The sequence below is a fragment of the Pseudonaja textilis genome, chromosome 16 (assembly GCF_049901715.1).
Source record: "Pseudonaja textilis isolate UNSWEBS1 chromosome 16, rPseTex1.2, whole genome shotgun sequence".
NCBI lineage: Eukaryota > Metazoa > Chordata > Lepidosauria > Squamata > Elapidae > Pseudonaja > Pseudonaja textilis.
The window spans coordinates 8,702,704-8,725,401 of record NC_142005.1 but is presented as its reverse complement, the minus strand read 5'-3'; the positions used below and the strand labels follow the sequence as shown (position 1 = coordinate 8,725,401).

Sequence of the window (22,698 nt, the reverse complement as noted above, 5' to 3'; positions counted from 1 at the left end):
TGGTAAGGGAGGAACACGGTGGTTGGCCTCCCCCCCGTGGATTTCGCTTGCCAGGAGGTCACCCCAAAAGGGACCGCGTGACCCGGGGACATCTCATCCGTCGTAAATACGAGCCTGTTGCTTAAGTGCCTGGGTTTTTCTCTCGTGACCGTGCGGATGCTGCAAAGGTCATAAGTTAACCTTCACTTATAGAATAGAATAGAATTGAATTCTTTATTGGCCAATTCTATCTTATTCTAAAACCTTCACTTTTTTTCGTCGCCGTTGTAGCTTCGACCGGTCCCTAAACGAGCTCTTGTCAATCCGGGGCTGCCTATTAAATTTATTCTCTTGGAGGTTGTTTAACTTGGTTGCGGCTGAGGTTCAGCTTTCAGAATGGGATGCAGCGAACGGACACAACCGCACGCAAGGCTGTGGCTTCTCTCCAGTTTTTGGGGATACCACAGCCGTGTGTGGCTGTTTTCTTTTCCTGGCCGTGGCCACGGTTTCAGGCCGCGGCCGAGTCGGTTTTCCAGAGGCACCGCTATCGCTCACACAGGCTCGGGCTTGGTTTTTTTTTTTTTTCCTTCCATATTTCCTTCTCTCTCTCTTTCTCTGCCCTGGGTTCCTCGCTTGCAAATCTCCCAGCGCTTTGTTGTGTTTTGCAGTTCGGGGCCAGGAGAACGGACTGGATGGCAGCAAGACGAGTGGCTTTTCCGGCAGAGGCACGGAGAGAGGGCGACGGGGACGTGGGCGAGGCAGAGGTGAGCCAGGAAGCCCAGGTGGCCGTGGGTAGCCCTGCGACAACAAATCCTGGTTTGTGGAGAAACCGAAGCCTAAGAAGAAGCCTCGTAAATAGCTCCTTCAGCGTTGCCAGGAAGTTGTTAAACAGGAGCTTTTCTGTCTCTTTTCATTCGCCTGACTTTGCTACTGAGGCCGCCGGGGTGGGTGGGTGGATTTTAACCTGGTTAAAAGCAGACCCTGGGTAATCGTGAACCTTGAAGGCAGCTAACAGACCGTTTTCTTTTTATCTCCAGGCGGTTCTGGACGACGGGGAGGAAGGTTTTCTGCCCAAGGCATGGGGTAAGCGTCCCTCCGGGTTCGTGAGTTGGTTCCGTGTCCAGTTGTGGTCGCTGTAAAACACCAGCCGCATTCCAGGTTGCAATAAAGGATATTTGTAGCTCGGGCTTGAAAGGAGCAGTCCTTGGTGCCCTCTGCGCTTGGCGGTTTTCTTGCAGACGGTTTCATGACCCAAACTAGGTAACAGCATCAGTGCTGGAAGGAAGGAAGGAAGGAAGGAAGGAGGAAAACTGTGGGGTTCTGGGTGTTCTCTGAGCTGGGTGGTCTTCTTGCAGACGTTTCAGGACCCAACTAGGTCACTTCATCAGTACTAGAGGGAGGGAGGTTTGCAGAGATGAGGAAGACTGAGCTTGGTTTTCTTGCAGACGTTTCATGACCCAAACTAGGTAACAGAATCAGTGCTAGAAGGAAGGAAGGAAGGAAGAAAACTCTGGGGTTCTAGGCTTGGTGGTTTTCCTGCAGACGTTTCAGGACCCAACTAGGTAACAGCATCAGTGCTAGTGGCTAGCAACCAATTTCGGCAAACACCAAGGAACGGTTGGTTGGTTGGTTGGTTGGTTGAGAAAGATACGTGTTGGGGCTTCTGAGGCCGAGAGAATTAAGAAGGAGGCGCAGACTTGATGAAGAGAGTAGCGTAAAGCAGCGACGGATGCCCGTCCAAGCCGTTCGTGCTGGAGTCCTAGCTCTGCGGAACGCTGAGTTTATATCGATTTAAGCAAATTTACATGGCCGCCCGACTCAAGTGACTCTGAGCTACAAAAGCAAGACAAGTTAACCATCCTTCGCCTTCCTCCAGCAATCACACCAACCACTTCTATTACCTCTGTATTACCTCAAGGGGTCCCCAGGGCAAAACCAGGTCTTACGGGCTTTGTGAAAGAGCAGGGGTGGATGGGCCTCCTTACGAGGGGATCTCATAAAGCACCCCCTGCCCTCTGGGTGGATCGGATACATGTCCTTGGGAGAAAGGCCGTCCTTCCAATAACCAGGGCGGAGCCACCACGGAGAAGGCCCTAGCGGGTGGCAAGACCAGCCGCGCACTCAAGCGGGGTTAGCGGTTCCCTGGTGAGGAGCCTTCGGATGGAGGCTCGTGAAGGGTCTGATTCACAAATCCATCTGAAGCCTCCTCACCAGGGACCAGTAGCCCAGCTTGGCTCAACCGCTTGTATCGGAGAACGGCTTCCCGCTGACGTTTCCTTGCTTCCACAACCCCCCCCCCCCCAGGACTTTCAACCCTGCGGACTACGCAGAACCCACCAGCATGGACGAAAGTTATGGCAATAACAGCAACACGTGGAACAGCACGGGAAGTTTTGAGCCGGACGATGGGACGAGTGAGTAACCGGGGTTCGGTTACTACCGTGGTTGGTTTGTGGGGGGCTTTGGGCGGGGGGGCTACATCTCCTTCCAAACTGAACCGGGGTGGGGGGAATCTCTTTGGTGTAAGAATGTATGGGGTCTTCAACAATCTTACCCTGAAATCCCTGGGTTGAGGGGGGCGGTGTAATCAGAAAATATTGGGGACTTAGAAGCAATTTAACTAATCTCCAAGGTACCCCTGGAAATCAATATGTATGTATGTATGTGTATATATATATATATATATATATATGTATTTGTTTTCTTTCTCCTGTATAAAGTTGAATACCATACGTATATATGTATGTATATATATATGTGTGTGTATGTATGTATGTGTGTGTGTGTGTGTGTGTATGTATGTATGTATATATATATATATATATATACATACATACATGTATATATATATATATATGTTGTGTATATGATATATATGTGTATATATACGTATACGTTTTCTTAAGTTTTCACAGGTATTTACATGTATGGTATTCAGCTTAGTTCGGTTATTTTGTATGTATATATGTATATGATAGAAAAACCAGGTTAGTTTCTTTTAAGCCTGCTTTTGGGATAGCGGAATTGCTGGATAACCTGTAATTTTTCACATCTGGAACCAGGAAGAAGCTGCTAATTTTGTAGGATTGTTCAAAACGCTTTTCGAATCCCCCTCCGCTTCTCCCCCCCCCCCTTTAAAGAAAAACTGTCGTGGAATCTGCTGGGACAAGGATGAGGGAGGGGACCGTCTCCCCCCCCCCCAGATTCTTTTCGTTACAGGTAGTCCTCGACTTACGACAACAACCGAGCTCCAAATTCATGTTGCAAAGAGACATTGGTCCCGTGAATTTTGTTCCCCTGTTGTATGACTTTTAATTGCCACCAATGTTTTTTTTTTTTTAAGTCAATCGCTGCTGCGGTTGTGTTAAGTCCGTCGGGTGGTCATTTTAAGTGAATCTGGCTTCCCCATCAGAAGGTCGCATCCCCTGACACACACACACACACACACACACACACACACCAACCATCACAACCGTTATAAATGTAAGTCAGTTGCCAAGCGTCAAGGATTTTATTCCTGCAACTGAAGGGTGGTGGGGGGACAAAAACCTGGCCCAAGTCACTTTTTTTTTTTCAGGGTCGTGGGAACTTCAAACGGTCACTCAACGGGTGGTTGTAAGTCGAGGACTTTCTGTTGCCGAAGTGTTGAGAAAACCCTTGCCTTGGTGGGTTGACCGGTTCGATCCTGGGTAGAGAGGCAGGGATTTATTTCTCTCTCTCTCTCTCTCTCTCTCTCTCTCTGGGCATTCTGAGAATACATGTGCTGAATAAAACTCACCATCGGTGACGGGAAAGGCATCCGGCCAGTAAAAAAACACTCTTGTTCAACTCCATCCAGTTGTCCGGACTCCACCCCGCAATGGATGATGGGGCTGTTAAATGAAGGGGGGATGCTTTAGAGTGCTTTGCAGGAAGGCTGTAAACCCCCCCACCCCCCCCCCCCCCAAATGCCTGGGTGTAACCATCAGAATAGAGCAAAATGAAAAAGAAAACTTAAGGAAAAGGGTCGTACATCCCTCTGTCTCTCCCCCTCTCTTGTCGAGAACCCCCACATCCCCCCTCCGCTCTTCCTCCGTAAGATTTACACCCCGTTGTCCGTCCCCCCTGATTAGTTAGCCCCATTTAAGCTTGTATCCCTCCTTCCCCCCTTTAATTTGACCGATATCCACAGGTACGGGGGTGGGGTGGCAGCGGGGGGTGTGTGTGGGGGGGGGGGAGGAAGCGGGGCGCCTCGTCTCACCTTTCGAAGTATTTTGACCGTACCGTGTTTTTTTACTGTGTTTTTTTTTGTGTGTTCTTTTTCTTTCCTTGTTCTGTTTTGTTTCAGGAGTTGATTACATTAGGGGCGAGGGGTCAAATTACCCCCGAAAATTTGACACTGCTCCTGGTACGAGAAATCCAGGGGCACTTAAAATGCCCTCGGATCTCCTTTTATTTTTTTAACCTTGTTTTATTTTTATTTAAAAAAAAAACATCTTTTAAAATAAGCTGGAATTTATCTGTGGATATGTTAACTGTCTTGTCTTTTTTCCCCCTCCTCACTCTCCTCCTCCTCCTCCTCCATCTCTTTCCCCTCTCTTGTTTTGTTCACTTTAATATTTTTAACAGACTTGCCTGTTGCTTTTTTTTTACCCACTAATGCTTTTACTCCTCACATCTCCAAGGTTTTTTTGGGGTGGAGGGTGGGAGGAATTTACCATTTTTTTTTAGGTGAAAATTGGCTTCGATTTCCCAGCTTGATGGTTATGGCTTGGGAATAATAATGTGGTTTAAAATGTAAACTAATTGTAACTCATTTAAGAGAAGTGTTCCTCAACCCCACCAACTTTTAAATGTCACGTTGCTTCCCGTTTGGGGCTGGAAAAACAGTCGTAAAAAATGGGTTTGCTTACACAGGGTGCAGTCAGAACTCTTGTTGTACCCACTGGGGGTGATCCATATTTTCCACCAGTGGATCCCAATTTTTTCCAACGGGTTGAAACTGGATTCACGTTGTGCTAAGTCCCTCGGCTGTCTTAACAAGCTGTAGGAACTTGGCTGTTGGGGTTTTCCACTGTGATGGTTGGGGGATTCTTTTTACCAACAATGCAAAAGGAGTAGTGTTATTTTCTGGTGTTTCCCCACCTGGTCTACCTGACTTAAAATACGATTCATCAATAAAATAAATAGGTCGTTCCCATGAAGTCTTCCGAATTACTTAAAGCAAGTCTTTCATGTTGCCTACAATTTATGACCAATCTACAGTCAGAAAACTTAGCTTGAGTCTGAGCGTCACAGAGCTCCTGGCCTGCCAGATAGCTTTCCTGCAAGTACATCAACGCTAAATTTAAAAATTTAAAAAAATAACTGGAGTTTTAGTAAAGGGTCAGGATAATAAGGGACCTTCTGGGCATCAATTGCTCAGTAATCTGCCTCTCTGTAGACATTCTTCTTCTGCCTGATTCTGTTAATTGACCCACGATGGGGCTGGGTGGGTGGGAAGGAAGCTGGCAGAAACTACAACAGATAGGTAGGTAGGTAGGTAGGTAGGTAGATAGATAGATAGATAGATAGATAGATAGATAGATGATAGGTAGGTAGGTAGGTAGATAGATGATAGGTAGGTAGGTAGGTAGATAGATAGATGATAGGTAGGTAGGTAGGTAGATAGATAGATAGATAGATAGATAGATAGATAGATAGATAGATAGATGGTAGATAGATGATAGATAGATAGATAGATAGATAGATGATAGGTAGGTAGGTAGGTAGATGATAGGTAGGTAGATAGATAGATAGATGGTAGATAGATGATAGATAGATAGATAGATAGATGATAGGTAGGTAGGTAGGTAGATGATAGGTAGGTAGATAGATAGATAGATGATAGGTAGGTAGATAGATAGAAAGGAAAGAAAGAGAGAGTAAGAAAGAAAGAAAGAAAGAAAGAAAGAAAATAAATAATGGCTCAGAGTCTTGTGTGATTTCCCTTCCTGCTGTCTTTTCCTGGACCTTGAAATGAACTTCTGAAAGTTTTATCTACTGGAAAAAGGGGGTTAGTCTGTCAGCCGTATCCAGGGGGACGTTTCAGTGACTTGAATCAGGATGTGGGCGGCCTCCGTGCTGTTTTCAGTCCAAAGTACTTCAAGTTTAATACCCGACCATCGCTAACTGGAGGTGTTTGTGTGTTTTGGCCACCTTCCTATTTAGGGGGAGAAGGCCAAACCAGCTTCATTTTGTGTACCAGTCTTAACACGTATTCCTTCGCAGGAAGAGAAGGATGACTATAATTTATCCATATCTATATATATATATATATACACACGCACCTATATATTGTCCTTAAGAGCTTAGAATCTTTTGTCCAAAGACAGAGGTCCTTGGCCCACTGCCCCTCATCCTCCTATCACGGGTGAAGTTAGAAAGAAATATAACTCTTTCTTGATGGGAAGCCATCAGACTTGGAAGCTAGCTTAGACTTTGGGGGATGGTTAGATCGTTGATGATTAAGATCTAGGTGGTTAGATCTAGCTTAGAATCGGGGGGGGGGTGAGATCTTAGATCTAGATGATTAGTTCTAGCATAGACTTTGGGAGTGATTAGATCTTGACTAGATCTGACACGGACTTGGGAATGGTTAGATTTTAGTGACTAAACCCTAGCTCAGATTGGGGGGGCGTGTTTAGATCTTGATTAGATTCTAGATGATTAGCTCTAGCGTAACTTGGAGAGCTTGATGACTAGATGTAACTTAGATTTGGGGATGATTAGATCTTGGTTAGACCTAGCTTAGACTTGGCAGGTAATTAGATCTGGCTTAAACTTGATCCTGGGGATTAGATCTTGATGATTAGATCTAGCTGAGATTTGGGCCTGGTTCAGCCTTTCCAGAGGAGCGTGTGTTACAGGTCAGGACAAAAACCGCAGAAGTTTCTCTCTCCCGAGGGGGTTCCAGGGTCCAGCTCTTGGCTTCGGTGGTGGCCGGGTGGGGTGAGGGTGGGGGTTGTATGTTGAGCTGCTGTGCCCCGCCTCTCTCTGCCCCCCCAGCTTCTGTCTGTCTGGGCAAGGACTGCCAGCCTGCTTAGCTCTTTTGCATTGCTCTTTGAAAACTCCTTCCTCTTCCTCCTCCTCCTCCTCCTCCTCCTCCTCCTCCTTTGTTTTGTAACCCGGTGCTTCAACTGGCTCTCTCCCCTCACCTTTTGATCTCTGGCTCTTCCCCTGCAGGTGCCTGGAGGACAGCAACGGAGGAGTGGGGGACTGAGGACTGGAATGAAGATGTAGGTAAACCCCCTCCCCCCTGCTCCCCAGTTCCTTCTCCTAGCTTTCTACTTAAAGGAACTTGGGCGGGTTTCATTGCATTCTTTTCTCTTCCCGCTCCAGCTTTCAGAAACGAAGATCTTCACTGCCTCCAATGTCTCCTCAGTGCCGCTGCCTGTGGAAAATGTGACCATCACAGCTGGACAGAGGTGATCCTTTCCTCTCTCTCTCCCTCCTTCCCTCCCTCCTTCCCTCTCTCTCTCTGTCTCTCTGTCTATGTCTCTCACTCTCTCCCCCCATGTCTCTCTCTCTCTCTCTCTCTCCATATATATATTATACATATCTGCGCTCCTCGGTGCTCTCTGAGCTTGGTTTGCTTTCTTGGAGACCTTTCATGACCCAACTAGGTAATATCATCTGTGCTGGAAGGGTTTGTGCAGAGAAGGAGGATCGCGGGGGTGGGGGGGTGTCCTTCGGGCTGTCTGAGCTGAGTAGTTTGCTTACAGACGTTTCACGACCCAACTAGGTGACATCATCCATGTCAGAGTGAAGTCAGGCTTGTGGAGGAGACTTTGGTATCCTTAGTGCGCTCTGGGCGGGGTGGTTTTCTGGCAGACGTTTCATGACCCAACTAGGTAACATAAGCCATGCTGGAAGGGAGTGGGGTGTTCAAGACTGGAGAAGGATGCCTGTCTGAGCTTGGTGGTTTTCCTGCAGACGTTCCATGACCCAGCTAAGTAACATCACCAGTGCCAGAAGAGGATGGGGTTTAACTCTCTTTTTAAATTTTGCTCTGTTCAGAGAGCAAGCCCCACTCCCTTCTAAGCACTGATGCTGTTCCCTAGTTTGGTCATGAAACGTCTGCAAGAAAACATCCCAGCTCAGAGACCCCACAAGTTCAACCCTGAGCTCCAAATAGTCTCTTCTGTCCTTAACATTTATTTATTTGATCGTTCGGCCTATTTTGATTCCAAAAAAAAAGAAAAGAAAAAAGGCCATTTCAAGGAGTGACTCCTGGTGTTCTCCCTTCCAGAATCGACCTTGCGGTGCTCTTAGGAAAGACACCTTCCTCGCTAGAGAACGAATCGGCCAACTTGGATTCCTCCAAAGCGCCAACTCTCAACCAGCCCCTGGTCTTCAGCAATTCGAAGCAAACCACCATCTCCCAGTCGGGTTCGGCGAACACCTTCTCCCACCACGGCATGGTAAGGAAATGGCCTGGGTCCCCTTTCTAGCTCCCTGAACCAGCCTTCCCAATAAAATAAAATCTAAAGAGGAAAATCGGAAATCCTCCAGAACTTCAAACTCTTTCTCCGTGGTTTAGGGAGCGTTCCCGACCTCTGAAGCTGGAGAGGATCTTGATGGGGTGTTTTTTTAAAAAAATTTGATTTCTTGGAAAGAACTGGTGTCTTTTTGAGTTGAGAAATTTCATTCTCCGTGCCCGTTTTTTTGCATTAAAAGCTGGCTCCGACGATGCAGTTATAATTGCATTGGTGTAAATGGCTAGTCTGAATGTGTGTTGTCACCGGGGGTGTTATTTATTATTTTTCTTCCTATTATTTTTATTTCTTTTACATGCTTTTTTTTAATATCCTTGTGAGCCGCCTTGAGTCACCTTGTGTGCGAGTAGGCAGCAGTATAATTTTTTTGAAATAGATAAATATATATTTAAAGATACAACTAGGCTGGAACGCCCAGATTTGAGACCCATATGACAGGGTGAGCTCCCAATCGGTTGTGGTTCGCCGGCGGCAGGTACAGACAGCCGAGGTCTCGGAGAGCGAGGCCTCAGGTGAGCGGCCTGTGTGTGATGCAGAGTTGGGACCAGGACCGTCGGGGAGTGAAGTGCTGCCTTTGGAGATTGTGGAAGCTGGCAGCAGTGAGGAAGAGGACCCCGAGGAGCCTGTGCCCAGCACGTGTGCGCGCAGGGCTGCTCGAAGGAAAGAGCAGATGCAGCAGCACGGGCGATTCGGGAGTAAGTCTGCAAGCCTCTCCGTTAAGGGATAAAAGCCAGCTGAGAACCCGGAGCTCTTTGCAGGAAGCAAAGAAGTTTTTTTGCACTCAAATCTTGTGGACGTTTGGAATATCTTGGTTGGTGTTTAGAGACTCTTTTGTGTTTGAACTATTTCTTGGCAACTTTATCTAGTGTTCTTGGCAGCCTTGCACCACCTTGGCAAGGCTCGTGCTTGTCGTGTTTATTGGAAACAGCCTTTTAACCGTGAATTGACGGGATTTGCAGAGAAGCATTAAAAGGTTCTGCTTTTTATCTCCGTTTTTGCGTTTGTTTCCTTGGAACGAGGTTTGCGTCAGAACACAAATCTCCCTTCAGCTCCTGCCAAACTAGGAGATTGAAAGCATGTAGATACAAGTAGATAAATAGGTACCACGTCAGTGAGAAGCGAACCGCACTCCCTGGCGTCATGCTGGCCACATGACTGGGGAAATACCTTCGGACAGTGGTGGCTCGGGGCTGTTTAAATGGAGATGAGCCTCCCCCCCCTCTAGAATCTGCAAAAACCAGCGGAATAAAATCCTTTATTATTATTATTATTATTATTATTATTATTATTATTATTATTTAAAGTCTCCTCTGATGGGGCTGTTTTGAGAATCCGCCCATATTGTGGCTGTGCTGTCCTTTTTTTCCCCCCCGCTTCAGGTCGGTGTGCTCGGAAAGGGCTTCAGCGAAGTGGGGGAGGGGAAGAGCGGCGGCGGCGGCAGCGCCACCACCACCACCACGACCGGCTCTCAATTCCTGGAGCAGTTCAAGACCGCCCAAGCCCTGGCTCAGCTGGCGGCCCAACACCCCCAGCCGTCCGGAAGCAGCAACGCGGCCTCCTCGTGGGATATCGGCAGCGCGAGCCAACCCTCCTCCCTTGTGCAGTATGGTAAGATGCTCCAGCTGCAGGGGGGGTTGGGGGGGGCATAAGAGAAGACCTGCAATGGGATGTGGGAAAGCCTCGGGAGACGAGGAGGGGCCGGTCAGAGAAGAGACCGCCCAGCCCTCCGCTAAACAACGGGGTGGAATAACTGGATCAGAAGGAACCCTCCCTAGTTTCTGAAGTCGTATAGGAGACAGCGGGAATTTTGTACTTTCAGACTTGCACAGTTCCGTCGGTGTAGCTCTAGAGTTTGGAGAACAATCAGATAAGGGAGGGCATAGCCCAGAGCTACAGATAACGGGAGGGAAAAAAGGGGATCAGAAGGAACCCTCCCTAGTTTTTCAAGTTGTATAGGAGGCGGCGGGAATTTTGTACTTTGAGACTCGTGAGCTTCTGGGAGTGTGAACCTTTCCGTGAAGTAGAATTAGCGAATGGCCTTGGGGAATGGCATGAAAAAAACAATGCTGCCTAGGGAACCCTTGGATAAAAGGCAGCTGAGCCCCCCGCCCCCCTCCAAATCTGTATAACCTGCAGAGCCAAAACCAAAACAGAAACCCTCCCTGGTTTCTCAGGCTGTCAAAGAGACAAGCGGGAGAGCTGCCCTTTCCCGCCTTGCAGACTTCCGGCCAAGTTAAACCTTGTGTGAAAGTAGAATTTGAATTCGTCTCTGGGGACGAACGGGCTGGTAGGGAGATGGGCTGCCTAGGGAACAGTCAGGTAAGAGGCTGCTGAGCCCCCGGCCGCCTAACAGGTAGAGAAAGAAGCACGGGAAGAAGGAACCCTCCCTAGTTTTGTCAGGCTGTAAAAAAAAAAAAAAGACGGCGGGAGATTTGACGTTTTCAAGCCTCTGGCCAGGTAGCCTAACAAGCAAGTAGAATTAATTCGTGTGTGTGGGTCTACCTTGCAGGGCTGACAGAAGCCGGCGGCGGGCGGGGTGGGTGGGGTTGTAATAAGTTGCTCAGGGCTGGCTTGGGTCCTACCTGTCCAGTGTCGGCACACAAGAACCTGCTCTACAGCACACACACACAAACACACACACACCATCCAAGGAACCTGTTTTCTTCACCTTCCGTGCAAAGAGGGACACTGTGCCAACTTACTCTCTGTCTCTGTGTGTGTGTGTCTCTCTCTCTGTCTTTCTCTCTTTCTCTCTCTCTCTCTTTCTCTCTCTCTCTCTCTCTCTCTCTCTCTCTCTCTCTCTCTTTCTCTGCTCTCTCTCTTTCTGTCTTTGCTCTCTCTCTCTCTCTCTCTCTCTCTCTTTCTCTGCTCTCTCTCTCTCTCTCTCTCTCTCTCTGTCTCTTGGTGGCCCGCAGATCTAAAGAACCCCTCGGAACCGGCGGTGCATACCCCCTTCACCAAACGGCAGGCCTTCGCCCCCACCTCCACCATGATGGAAGTGTTCCTCCAGGAAAAGCAACCGGTGGCAACGGCCTCCTCCGTTTCGGCTCCGCCGCCTCCGTCCTCCCCCCTCGCCACCAAAACCAACCCGGCCTCCCAGATGTCCCCGGATTCCTCCAGCCCTCAGCCAGCCCAGCAGAAATTAAAACAACAGAAAAAGAAGGCCTCCTTGACATCCAAGGTGAGAGAGAGCAAGAAAGAAAGAAGGAGGGGGTGGGGGCAGGGGGTCTCTTTGAAATTGGACCCGTGGTCCCCCCCTTTTTGGGGTGTATGGAGATGGCATGAGCCCCGAAATCCTGGTCTCAGGCTGGCTAACTAGGACACTACGTGGGGTTCCCCTAAAAGACAGCAACGTCTGACACCTCTTCCAAAGCTGTTGAGAGAGGCTGCTCTAGGCTGAGGGGCCCCTACCTGAAATCCAAGGGCCACAGCCATGCTTGCCCCCCCCCCCAGTGGCCCTTTAACAACTGACAACCTTTACACAGCTGAAGGGGGGGTGAGGAACAGGGAAAACGGTGCAGTGAATCCAATCCAAGCGGAGTTCTTGCTTTTTTGCCAAAGCGAAAAAGCTTTGGGAGCGTTCCCCAGCGTGCTTGATTTGGATCGGTCCAGCCTGAGCTCGCCCGCATGCCAGTAGACCCTTTGGGGCTCGCCCGTAGCCTCAAACGGGGGGACAGTGCATGCCACAGCAAACGCCAGGATCACGGGTGACCTCGCTGTTGCAGCCGTACAGCTGCCCGGGATGCCTGGAACAAACCTGTCCTTGTCGGTGCCACAATTCTGCAGCGTTTCGAAGGTTGAGAAGAGAGAGATGGGATAGAGACAAATATTATTGTTACCTTTATTGTCAAGAGCATAACGTGTGTACAATGAGATGGGCAGAGCCTCCCTCCGTGCATCCACACACACACACCCCAACACAACTCACAGTGAGGACAGAAGTCCCTAATCCAATCCCAGTCTTATTACACAATGTGACCTTGTTGCACAACCTTGTGGCACAACACCGCCAGCCCCGCAAGTCTTATCCTACTAGGTTGACGTGAAGTTATTCTCCATTCATGAGTCCAACAGCCCACGGGCAGAAACTGTTCTTCAGCCTGTTGGTGCTTCCATACCTCCTGCCCGACGGCAGGAGAGTGAAGAAGGGCTAACCAGGGTGTGAGTCGTCCTGAGGATTTTCCTCACTCTTCTAAGGCAGCGAGCCCTAGCAAGGTCATCTAGTGGTGTCAGGGAACAGCCCACAGTGTGTTTGTGCTGAGCTCAGATAGAATAGGTAGGTAAGTAGGTGGGTGGATGGATGGATAGATAAATAGGTAGGTAGGTAGATAGATAGGGATGGATGGATGGATGGATGGAGGGGGATGTGTGTATAGGTAGGTAGGTAGGTAGGTAGGTAGATAGATAGATATGGATGGGGATGTATAGATAGATAGATAGATAGATAGATAGATAGATAGATAGATAGATAGATAGATAGATAGATAGATAGGTAGATAGAAATAGATAGATGGATGGATGGATGGATGTATAGATAGATAGATAGATAGATAGATAGATAGATAGATAGATAGATAGATAGATAGATAGATAGATATGGATGGGGATGTATGTATGTATGTATGGATAGATAGATATAGGATAGATAGATAGATAGATAGATAGATAGATAGATAGATAGATAGCCAGTTCTAGAACCACAAAATGAACCTCATCAGCCAAAACCCAAAAAAACCCCCCAGCCTTCCCGTCTCAACTCCACCCATCTCGTCCTCAGATTCCAGCTCTGGCGGTGGAGATGCCCGGTTCGGCGGACATTTCGGGACTCAACTTGCAATTCGGGGCCTTGCAGTTTGGTTCGGAGCCCGTCCTCTCCGAGTACGAAGCCCCCCCTGCTACGAGCACCGCGGCCAGCCAGCCTCCCAACAGCCTCTACACAAGCACGGCCAGGTGAAACCCCACAAACCGTTCACAACGAAGGGCTCGGCGGCGCTGTAGGTATCGGTTAGGTAGGATCGAGGTTCAGGCGCAGATGAGGCTTCTAATGTTTTTCTTCTTCTTTAAATAGATACTTATTTTATTCGAAATGAGATTAAAGTACAAAGTGCAGAACTCCCCCCACCCAACCCCCCCAAAAAAAGAAATTCAAAGGAGAGAAAAATAAAAATAAAACTCAAAACAATAAAAATAAAATAAAACCAACGTAGAAACATTTCCTTGGGCAGATGTGAAATTCACCCGCAGCCCAATAGCGTTGATTTGCTCCTAGGATTCCCAAGTCCTCTGATCTTTCTGGGTTAGTGATCTAGCCAGATCTGGTTCTCTTCCCTTCTGGGATCCTCCCTCCGATTCTCCTCCACTCACGTTGTGTTTCTTCTCCCTTCCCAGCGAGTCTCTGTCCACGATTTCCTCCAACAAGAGTCAGGATTCGGCGTTCCCGAGTGGCACCATGCCTACAGCAACGTATACCTCCCAGAACAGTGCTCAGGGACCACTGTACGAGCAGAGATCCACCCAGACCCGGCGGTACCCCAACTCCATTTCATCCTCGCCCCAAAAAGACTTAAGCCAGGCCAAGGTAGGCTGGATCTGTTCTTGGGCAGCGCCAGACTCACACGAGCTTATCCTTGGGAGGGAGAAAATCCAGACAAAGGCAGCTGGTTTGGTCAGCGGTTAATAGGTTGGTCTAGAAACCAGGAGACGGGGAGTTCTAGTCCCGCCTTAGGTATCAAAGCAAGTAAGGTGACTTTGGGCCAATCACCAGGAGACTGAGAGTTCTAGTTCCACTTTAAGCAGGAAAGCCAACTGGGTGACTTTGGGCCCATCACCAGGAGACGGGGAGTTCTAGTCCCGCCTTAGGCATGAAAGCCAGATGTGAGCCTTCCAACCTGTTCCTTTCTCTCAGCCTAACCCACCTTGCAAGATTTTTGTGGGGAAAATAGGAGGAAAGAGATATTCGGTAACGTTCACCCCCTTACGTTACCTGTCAAATTTTAAAGGCGGGATAAAAATGTGTCTATACATATATATATTTATATATCCTCGTCCTTTTTCTCTAGAATGGCTTCAGCTCAGTGCCACCTACGCAGTTGCAAACCACCCAGGCAACTGAAGGTAAACCCCCTTTCTTGGGCATGTGAGGGGTGGGCAGGTATCATGGTATTCTTTCCCCCTCACCCCCCCCCCTCACCTGCCCTGAATTTGTCACTTGGGCGCACCAGAAGTGCCGTCGCCGAGTCCAGCGTCGTATGCAGACTGGGAAAGTGTGAGGTGCCTGTTAGCACCTCTGTGGCTCAGGGCAAGATCCCTCTTATTTCCTTGCCGACACCGCCCCCCCGTCCCCTGGAATTCTTTCCCAGGATTTTGGGGAGTCCGCTCCCCTGCTAACTAGGACTGGTGACAGTTGGGCACTGAACCTGGGAATCCTTAAACTGCCCCTTTGGATCACTTGGGGCGGGGGGGTGGGGCTGTGTGTTTGCCACCCCGCAACACCCCTAGAAGGGGATCGGCGTGAGGGCAGCAAGCGTGGTGTCCGTGAAGACCATCTACTTGGGTTGTTTGTCTCAACCTCAGCCGTTTTAAGATGCGTGGACTTCAACGCCCAGAATTCCTCAGGAGTTCTCACCTCTTCCAAGCAGAGGAACCCTTTTAAAGAGCCCCCTCGCCCACAAAACCTCCATCAGCACACAGGGGACCCAAAGAAAAACGCCCCCTCCTGCCGTTAGCAAACCCACAAAATAGTCCTGGTTGCTCTTGACTGCCCTTGTTCCAGTTTGCCGCTCAAGCCGTCTGCCTCTTCCACCTCCCTCCCTTCCTTTCTCTCCCGATTCTCTCTGACTCTACCTCCCCTTGTCGTCCCCACACCAGGTTCCACTGGGTCTGCAGTAAAATCCGACTCCCCTTCAGCCCCCAGCATCCCGGCCCCTCTGACCGACGCCGTGTCGGCGGCCTCCCTGCTGACCACGGCTACCCAGCATTCCTCGGTGCTCAGCAGCCTGAATCACGCCGAGGAGCTCTCCAGCACGGCCGCCACGCAACACAGCAGGTACCAGCGAGATTGCGGGGGGGAGGGGGGGGCACTGCCGGTGGGGGCTCCACCTTCCATTCCTTTTTACCCATTGAGCCCCTTCCCCCACTCTCTTACTTTGAGTCTTCGCTGCTACTGCCCCCCCACCCCAAATCCTCCAGCTGCTGAAGTCCAAAACCAAAAAAAACCCCACACAAACAAACTATCAAGCCTGCTTGGAAAGAGTAAATGTTAGAGCAGAACCCCTTGGTCACATGTGGGATCCAAATCCAGCCTGACTCGTATTTACAACGGTGGGAGCATCCCGGGGTTCAGCGATTTCTCTTTCGCGGCCTTCTGTCCCGCCAAGTCAAAGGGGGAAGCCGCGATTCGCTTCCCAAAGGCGAGGAAAGTCATAAAACGGGCGCGAAGCTCCCTTAAATGTCCCCCCTTTTAAGCAACGGAACGTATGGGCTCCTTTGTCGACGTAAGCCGAGGACTTGACCACCTGTGTTTCCCAAGGATGGGCCGGTCCAAATTGTAGCATATCCACAGCACAGCGACGACAACAAGAAGAGACGGGCTTTAGTTTGATTTCACCTGTGTCAGAGTAAAACCGAGTTGACTTACGATTTGTGAACCTGGAAGAAGGAAAGGAAAAGAAAAAAAAAGGATTCTTAAATGTTGGTTTACCAGCCTTTTTGTTTCTTTCCACAGTACCTTACCTGCCCAACAGAACAGCCTCTCTTCCTCAACTTCCTCCAGTCGCACGTCAACTTCAACTCTCTTGGTGAGTGGGGATCCAGACGTGGGACGAGGGAGAAATACCTGAGGAATAATAAATACCTGAGAAACAGGGCCCTCCCCCCCTTCTCTCTCAGCTTGGAAGCATCTCCACCCTCCAGCCTGTAACTAGCCAGGAGCGGCAAGCCACCACATCAAATCCCAAGAGTCAGAAATGGTGTTAGGGTAGGGGGTTGGACTGGATGACCTACAAGGTCCCTTCCAACTCTGGTTATCTCTTCTCCGAAGCCCCATTAGAATCTCCAGAATTGGCCAAGGTGGATTGAACTAATAGGACATTTGTAGCTCGGGATGTTTGGGTTTTCTGGGTGTTCTGTGAGCTGGATTGTTGCAGGCGTTTCACGACCCAGCTTGGTAACGTCATCGGTACTAGAAGGAAGAAGGGGTGTGTGTGGAATGGAAGGGAATGAGAATAAGGAAGAGAAAGGAGGAGGATGACGCTGGGGTTCGTGATGCTCTCTGAGCGTGGCGGTTCTCTCGCAGACGTTTCAGGGCCCAACTAGGTAACGTCATCAGTGCCGACGAGGGCGCAGTCTGGTCTCTTGTTTATATGCAACAGCTTGCCCTGCCAGCGTTTGGGGCTTGGTGGTCCCCTCGACTGGAGTTTTCTTTCCTGCTTGATGGTTTCCCTGGTGTTCGTCCCTGCTTATCTGGGTGCTGACAAAAGAGAGGTCTGATGACGTTACCTAGTTGGGTCGTGAAACGTCCGCAAGGAAAAAAAACACAAGCGCGGGCGGCAGCGGACTGTCCTCCTTCGGCGTGCCCATTTCTGAAGGTCCCCCCTGACCCCCGTTTGCTTTCTCTCCCGTCGCCTCCCCTCTCCCCCTCCCTCCTGCAGCACACCAGCATAGAGAGCGAAGCCGCGCTCCACTCTTCTACAAGCACTTTCTCCACGGCCTCCAGTACCGTCTCGGCCGCACCGCCGGTGGTCAGCGCCCCCTCGAGCCTGAGCAGCGTCAGCAGCCTGGGCCTGAGCCTCAGTAATAACTCCACCGTGACGGCCACCACGCGCAACTCCATAGCCACGACGTCAGGTGCCTCCTCCGGGGGGACCCGGGTTGGGTTGGGGACGGTTTGGAGGGTCCATCTGTGGGGTTGGGGGAGGATTTCAGGGTGGAGAGGAGCCCCTGGAAGGAAGGCAGGTCAGAAAAGGAAGAGAGGCCATGCGGGGTTCTCGGAGCGGAGCGTCTCGTAGCAGAAGCAGGAAAGCCGGAGAGAAATTTCTCTCTGCTCCGTCGGGGTCTGTCTTGAGTCTCTTTCTCATCCTTTCCACTTTCCCGGGATGGAATTAACTCTCTTTTCTCTTCCTCCTTTTCCTTTTCCTTCTCACCTTCGTCATTTCTTTCTCTTCCTCATTTCTCTCCTCCTTTTTCTTCTCCATCTTCATAATTTCCATCTCCTCTTTATCCCTCCTCCTCCTCCTCCTCTTCTTCCTACTCCTCTTCCTCCTCCTCCTCTTCTTCCTCTTCCTGTTATTCTTCTCCTCCTCCCTTCTTCCTTCTTCTTTCCTCCTCCTCCTCCTCCTCCTCCTCCTCCTCCTCTTCCTCTTCCTATTATTTTTCTCCTTCTTCCTTCTTCTTTCCTTCCTTCCTTCCTTCCTCCTCCTCTTCCTCCTCCTCCTCCTCCTCCTCCTCCTCCTCCTCCTCCTCCTCCTCCTCCTCCTCCTCCTTCTTCTTCTTCCCCCACCTCCTCCTCTTCTCCCTTCTCCTCCTCCTCCACCTTCTCCTCTTCTCCTCCTCTTCTCCCTTCCTTCTCCTCCTCCTCCCCTCCTTGTCCTCCTTTCTTCTTCCCCCACCTCCTCTTCTCCCTTCTCCTCTCCTCCTCCTCTTCTCCCCTCCTTCTCCTCCTCCTCCCTTCCTTCTTTCCTTTCTCCTCCTCCTCTTCCTCCTCCTCTTCTTCCTCTTCCTCTTCCTCCTCTTCCTCTTCCTGTTATTCTCCTCCCTTCTTTCCTTCCTCCTCCTCCTCCTTCTCCTCCTCCACCTTCTTCTCTCTTACAGGAAAGGCTCCCCCCAACCTGCCTCCCGGCGTGCCCCCGTTGTTGCCGAACCCGTACATCATGGCTCCGGGACTGTTGCACGCCTACCCGGTGAGTCGGGCCCCCACCGGGCCATTCCCCCCACCTCACCGAAGCCACGCCAGTAGATCCCGCTCCCCTCTTCCCCAGTAGAGGAGCGGGAGGAACAGCGCGTGGGAGAACAACCCCGAGCAGCACCGGATGTGGTTGACGCAGCCCCTCAAACACTGCCTGAACTCACAACAACTGTCTCGGACACCCGTTGGCAAGAAAAAGAATATAGATTTAGATATAGATATAGATGGATGGATGCAAATGACGAGGCCGGGATTCTCTCCCTCATTGGGCAGAGAAAATCGAGATTATTCCTCCACCCACCTGTAAATCAGACAATCTTGTTGCCGTTAACACAACAGTTAAAATAAGTGTTCTTCCCTGGGATTTTAGGAACGAGTGCGTGTCCGGGGTGAATTTTTAGCTCGCTTCGTTCCCGCTCCGATTACAGAATCCCGCTACTTAACCTGTAAACAACGTGACACCAAGGATGGTATTTTATTTAGAATTAAAAACAACATGAAAGCGTTTTAAAAAAACCCCATAAAAACAACATAAAGCACCAAGCATGTTCTTTTATGTGGAGTTAAGCCGTGTTAACCCCGCAGTTAAATAAAAATTGAACATTCCCCGTGTGGTCGGAAACAATCCGCCTCCCTAAAATTTGAGACGTATCCGCATCCCTCGCTTTGAGGCTTCGATAGTCAACAATGTGAGGGGGAAAAGGATGTAGAGTGAAAGGTTTTTGTTTTTTTCCCTCACTTCTGCCTTTGTGGAATTTACACATTCTGAAAATCCCTTTTCCTCGATAACATTTACGCCTTACGGTGCCAGTCTTAAGCGGAACAGATTCGGCTTGTAGTTTTATTTTTAAGGCAGGCATTTCTCACAGCATATGGGCCACTATATAAATACCTCGGTGTAAATTAAAGCCACCCAGATCCCTAAATCTGTCTCTTTGAAATCCTAGTCGGGGCATCCCAAAATAATAACAATAATCTCATTTGAAACGTTTTGGAGAATTCCTCACTTCTGCCTCTCTCTCAACTTCTTTGTAACTCACTCGGTTTCTATTTGCAGCCACAAGTTTACGGCTACGATGACTTACAGATGCTTCAGACAAGGTTCCCCTTGGTGAGTTCCAGCCAGCCTTCCCCAACAGGCTAGTCCTCGACCTACGACCACCATGGAGCATTTCCGTTGCTAAGGGGGACGCGATGAACCTTTGCCCCGTTTGACGGACTTCTTTTGCCACCGTTGTTCCGTGAATCAACCGCGCTTGTGAATTAGGCTTCCCAACGGACCGCTTGTCAGAAGGTCTCCAAAGGGGATCACGGGAATGCTGCGACCGTCATAAATACGAGTCGCCAAGTTGACTGAATCTTGATCGGGTGAACTCTGGGGTTGCCTCACAAGTCCCAACTGTGAAAAGCGGCCCCAAGTGCCTTTTTAAAGGGCTGTTGTAAGGTCACTAAATGAAGCGTTGTAAATTAGCTGCGAGGATTCTCTTTAAAGGGGGGAAAAATATCTAAATTTGGTATCTTTTTTCCTCCTACTTTTATTGTAAAATCTGCAAACGTCATGAGGCGTCCCCTTCCTCACCTCTCCTCCCTCCCTCCCTTCCTTCCAGGATTACTACAGTATCCCCTTCCCCACACCAACCACCCCGCTGACCGGAAGAGACGCCACCTTGAACAGCAATCCGTATTCTGGTAAGAGGAGTGGAGACCACCAAGGGAGCGAGATTCCTTCCGGGGCAAACAGACGACAGATCAGATCTTTCGCCTGGTTCAGCTCTTGCCATCCGGCACAACACACACGGCACGGATTTGCGACACCCGGGACAGCCCCCCGCCTTAACCCCACGGTCCCCCTCTTTCCTCTTCCAGGTGATCTCACGAAATTTGGCCGAGGCGATGCCTCTTCCCCCGCGCCGGCGACCACGCTGGCCCAGCCTCAACAGAACCAGACCCAAACGCATCACACCACCCAACAGACGTTCCTCAACCCGGCCTTACCGCCCGGCTACAGTTACACCAGCCTGCCCTACTACACCGGGGTTCCTGGGCTGCCCAGCACCTTTCAGTACGGGCCCGCTGTCTTTCCCGTGAGTGTGCTGTGGGATTAAGGGGGATGTGAGCCCCCTTCCTGCCTCTCCCCCTTCCCTTCCTCCTTCCCTCTTCCCCAGCTCATATTCTCTCTCTCTCTCTCTCTCTCTCTCTTATCTATCTAATCTATCTCTAATCTATCCATTCATCCATTCCCTTTCACACATCTCCCTCTATATTCTTTCTCTCTATCCCTATCCATCTCTTCTCTGTCTGTCTGTCTGTCTGCCTGCCTGCCTATCTATCTATCTATCTATCTATCTATCTATCTATCTATCTATCTATCTATCTATCTATCTATCTATCTAATCTGTCCATACATCCATCCATTCGCTTTCACACATCTTCCTCTCTATTCTTTCTCTCTGTCCCTATCCATCTCTTTATCTGTCTGTCTGTCTATCTATCTATCTATCTATCTATCTATCTATCTATCTATCTATCTAATCTGTCCATCCATCCATCCATTCCCTTTCACACATCTCCCTCTCTTATTCTTTCTCTTTATCTCTTTCCATCTCTTCTTTATCTATCTGTCTGTCTATCTACCTATCTACCTACCTACCTACCTACCTAATCTGTCCATCCATTCCCTTTCACACATCTCCCTCTCTGTTCTTTTTCTCTGTCCCTACCCATTTCTTCTTTATCTATCTGTCTGTCTATCTATCTTCCATCTATCTGCTTTCCCCCCCAGGTCGCCCCTACTTCTTCCAAACAGCACAGTGTCAACGTCAGCGTGAATGCCTCGGCCGCCCCATTTCAGCAAGCCAGTGGTTATGGGTCCCACGGATATAGCACGGGTAAGGAGGTTTTAAAGCGGGCAGGGGGCTTCGGTTTTCAAGGAACTGAAGCCAGTTCGCGCTTTTTGATGCTTTCGGGGGTCCGTTCAGGTGGCCGCTTCCTAAATTCTGTATCGGTAGTTCTTGGCTCAACGACCGTGATTGAGGCCTAAAATTTATCTTCCAAAAAGCGAGGCTGTCAGGATTCTGGCAGTTGCTCCCAATTAAATCCTGAGTTTCAAGCCAAACTTCCAAAACTTCAAAAGGATTTATTGGGAGTTAACATGTCCGGCACCACCTGGGTGTAGTGGACTCTGAGACACCTCATTCACTGTCCCCGTTGACCCCGATTTCCCCCCTTCCCACCCCCTGAGTGTATCCTAATTCATATTCTCCAATGGGACACATCCATAGCCCAGAGTCATCCATCATATTCTCCAATTAGAACGTTTTAAAACTTCAGTCACCTGGTTACTATCTCTGAGAAACCATTTATGGAATGCACTTTCGATTTCCAAGCTGCCGCACTGCTCTTTCAACCCCCTTTCTCCCCCTCCCTTTCTGTTGGCAACCCCAAAAAAGACCCTAGAAATATTTTAGGAGTTGTCAAGAGGCGGTGGTTCAGTGAATTTTGGCCCCGCTTTATGACCTTCCCGGCTGCCATCACTAAGTGAATCATTGCAGTTCTCAAGCTAGTAACGGGGGCATTAAAGCGAATCCAGCTTGGGCTCGTCCGAAGGGGATTGCGTGACCCAGGGACACGTCAACCGTCATAAATATGAGACAGTCGCCCCGCGCCTGTATTTTGATCTCGTGACCCACAGGGAGGCCGCAAAGGTCATAACTCTGAAAAAAACAGTCCCGTTTTCCCATCCTGAGGTAACTTAGAACGGTTGCAAGTCGAGCTTGCGCTTCCGATTCCACGGAGGTGTCAGTCAGGGTCTCCGACTTGAATCCCCAAAAAGCTTCCAGGTGCAGGGGCAGCCTACCCGTTGAAACCTGGGACGAGCTCGCCCGAGACCGTAGACCTCTCCGTTGCTGCTTTTGTGAGAGGTCTCCCAGACTGCCTACAAAATTAAAGAGGTTTACAGACGATTCCTATTGGCTGCACAAGATTCTAACCCCCCCCCCAAGTGCGTTTTAGATGCTTAATTCTGATTGATTAATTAATTAAGATGGCTAATTTGGCTCCTTTTTCTCCAGGAGTTTCCGTAACATCCAGTAACACAGGAGTGCCTGATATCTCTGGCTCTGTCTATTCTAAAACGCAGGTTGGTAGCCGTGAAGAATTCGCATGGCCTGGAAGACAATAAAAAGATTATAGGGATAAGAGCCAGTCTGGCCTAGTGGTTAAGGTTTTGGACTAGAAACCAGGAGGCACTGAGTTCTAGTTCTGCCTTAAGCATGGCATTCGGCTGCACGACTTTGGGCCAAT

At 49.6% G+C, this 22,698-nt stretch overlaps 1 protein-coding gene across 6 annotated transcripts in view; it reads left to right on the top strand.

Moving 5' to 3' along the window:
- UBAP2L (ubiquitin associated protein 2 like) overlaps positions 1 to 22,698 on the top strand; it is a 37,896-nt gene that overhangs the window by 12,841 nt on the left and 2,357 nt on the right. For 3 of the 6 annotated variants that reach the window (XM_087913896.1, XM_087913895.1, XM_087913897.1), the window contains exons 6-26: positions 648 to 743; positions 1,017 to 1,062; positions 2,284 to 2,393; positions 4,307 to 4,366; positions 7,183 to 7,235; positions 7,339 to 7,424; positions 8,249 to 8,420; positions 9,875 to 10,103; positions 11,411 to 11,676; positions 13,273 to 13,445; positions 13,884 to 14,073; positions 14,555 to 14,609; positions 15,363 to 15,540; positions 16,219 to 16,291; positions 17,144 to 17,339; positions 18,303 to 18,391; positions 19,454 to 19,507; positions 20,004 to 20,085; positions 20,263 to 20,480; positions 21,179 to 21,284; positions 22,467 to 22,534. In XM_087913896.1, coding sequence (XP_087770022.1) covers positions 648 to 743; positions 1,017 to 1,062; positions 2,284 to 2,393; positions 4,307 to 4,366; positions 7,183 to 7,235; positions 7,339 to 7,424; positions 8,249 to 8,420; positions 9,875 to 10,103; positions 11,411 to 11,676; positions 13,273 to 13,445; positions 13,884 to 14,073; positions 14,555 to 14,609; positions 15,363 to 15,540; positions 16,219 to 16,291; positions 17,144 to 17,339; positions 18,303 to 18,391; positions 19,454 to 19,507; positions 20,004 to 20,085; positions 20,263 to 20,480; positions 21,179 to 21,284; positions 22,467 to 22,534 — 2,600 coding nt within the window. The remainder of the gene's footprint in view (positions 1 to 647; positions 744 to 1,016; positions 1,063 to 2,283; positions 2,394 to 4,306; positions 4,367 to 7,182; positions 7,236 to 7,338; positions 7,425 to 8,248; positions 8,421 to 9,874; positions 10,104 to 11,410; positions 11,677 to 13,272; positions 13,446 to 13,883; positions 14,074 to 14,554; positions 14,610 to 15,362; positions 15,541 to 16,218; positions 16,292 to 17,143; positions 17,340 to 18,302; positions 18,392 to 19,453; positions 19,508 to 20,003; positions 20,086 to 20,262; positions 20,481 to 21,178; positions 21,285 to 22,466; positions 22,535 to 22,698) is intronic. The other 3 variants (XM_087913899.1, XM_087913898.1, XM_087913900.1) reach the window with 1 other exon arrangement.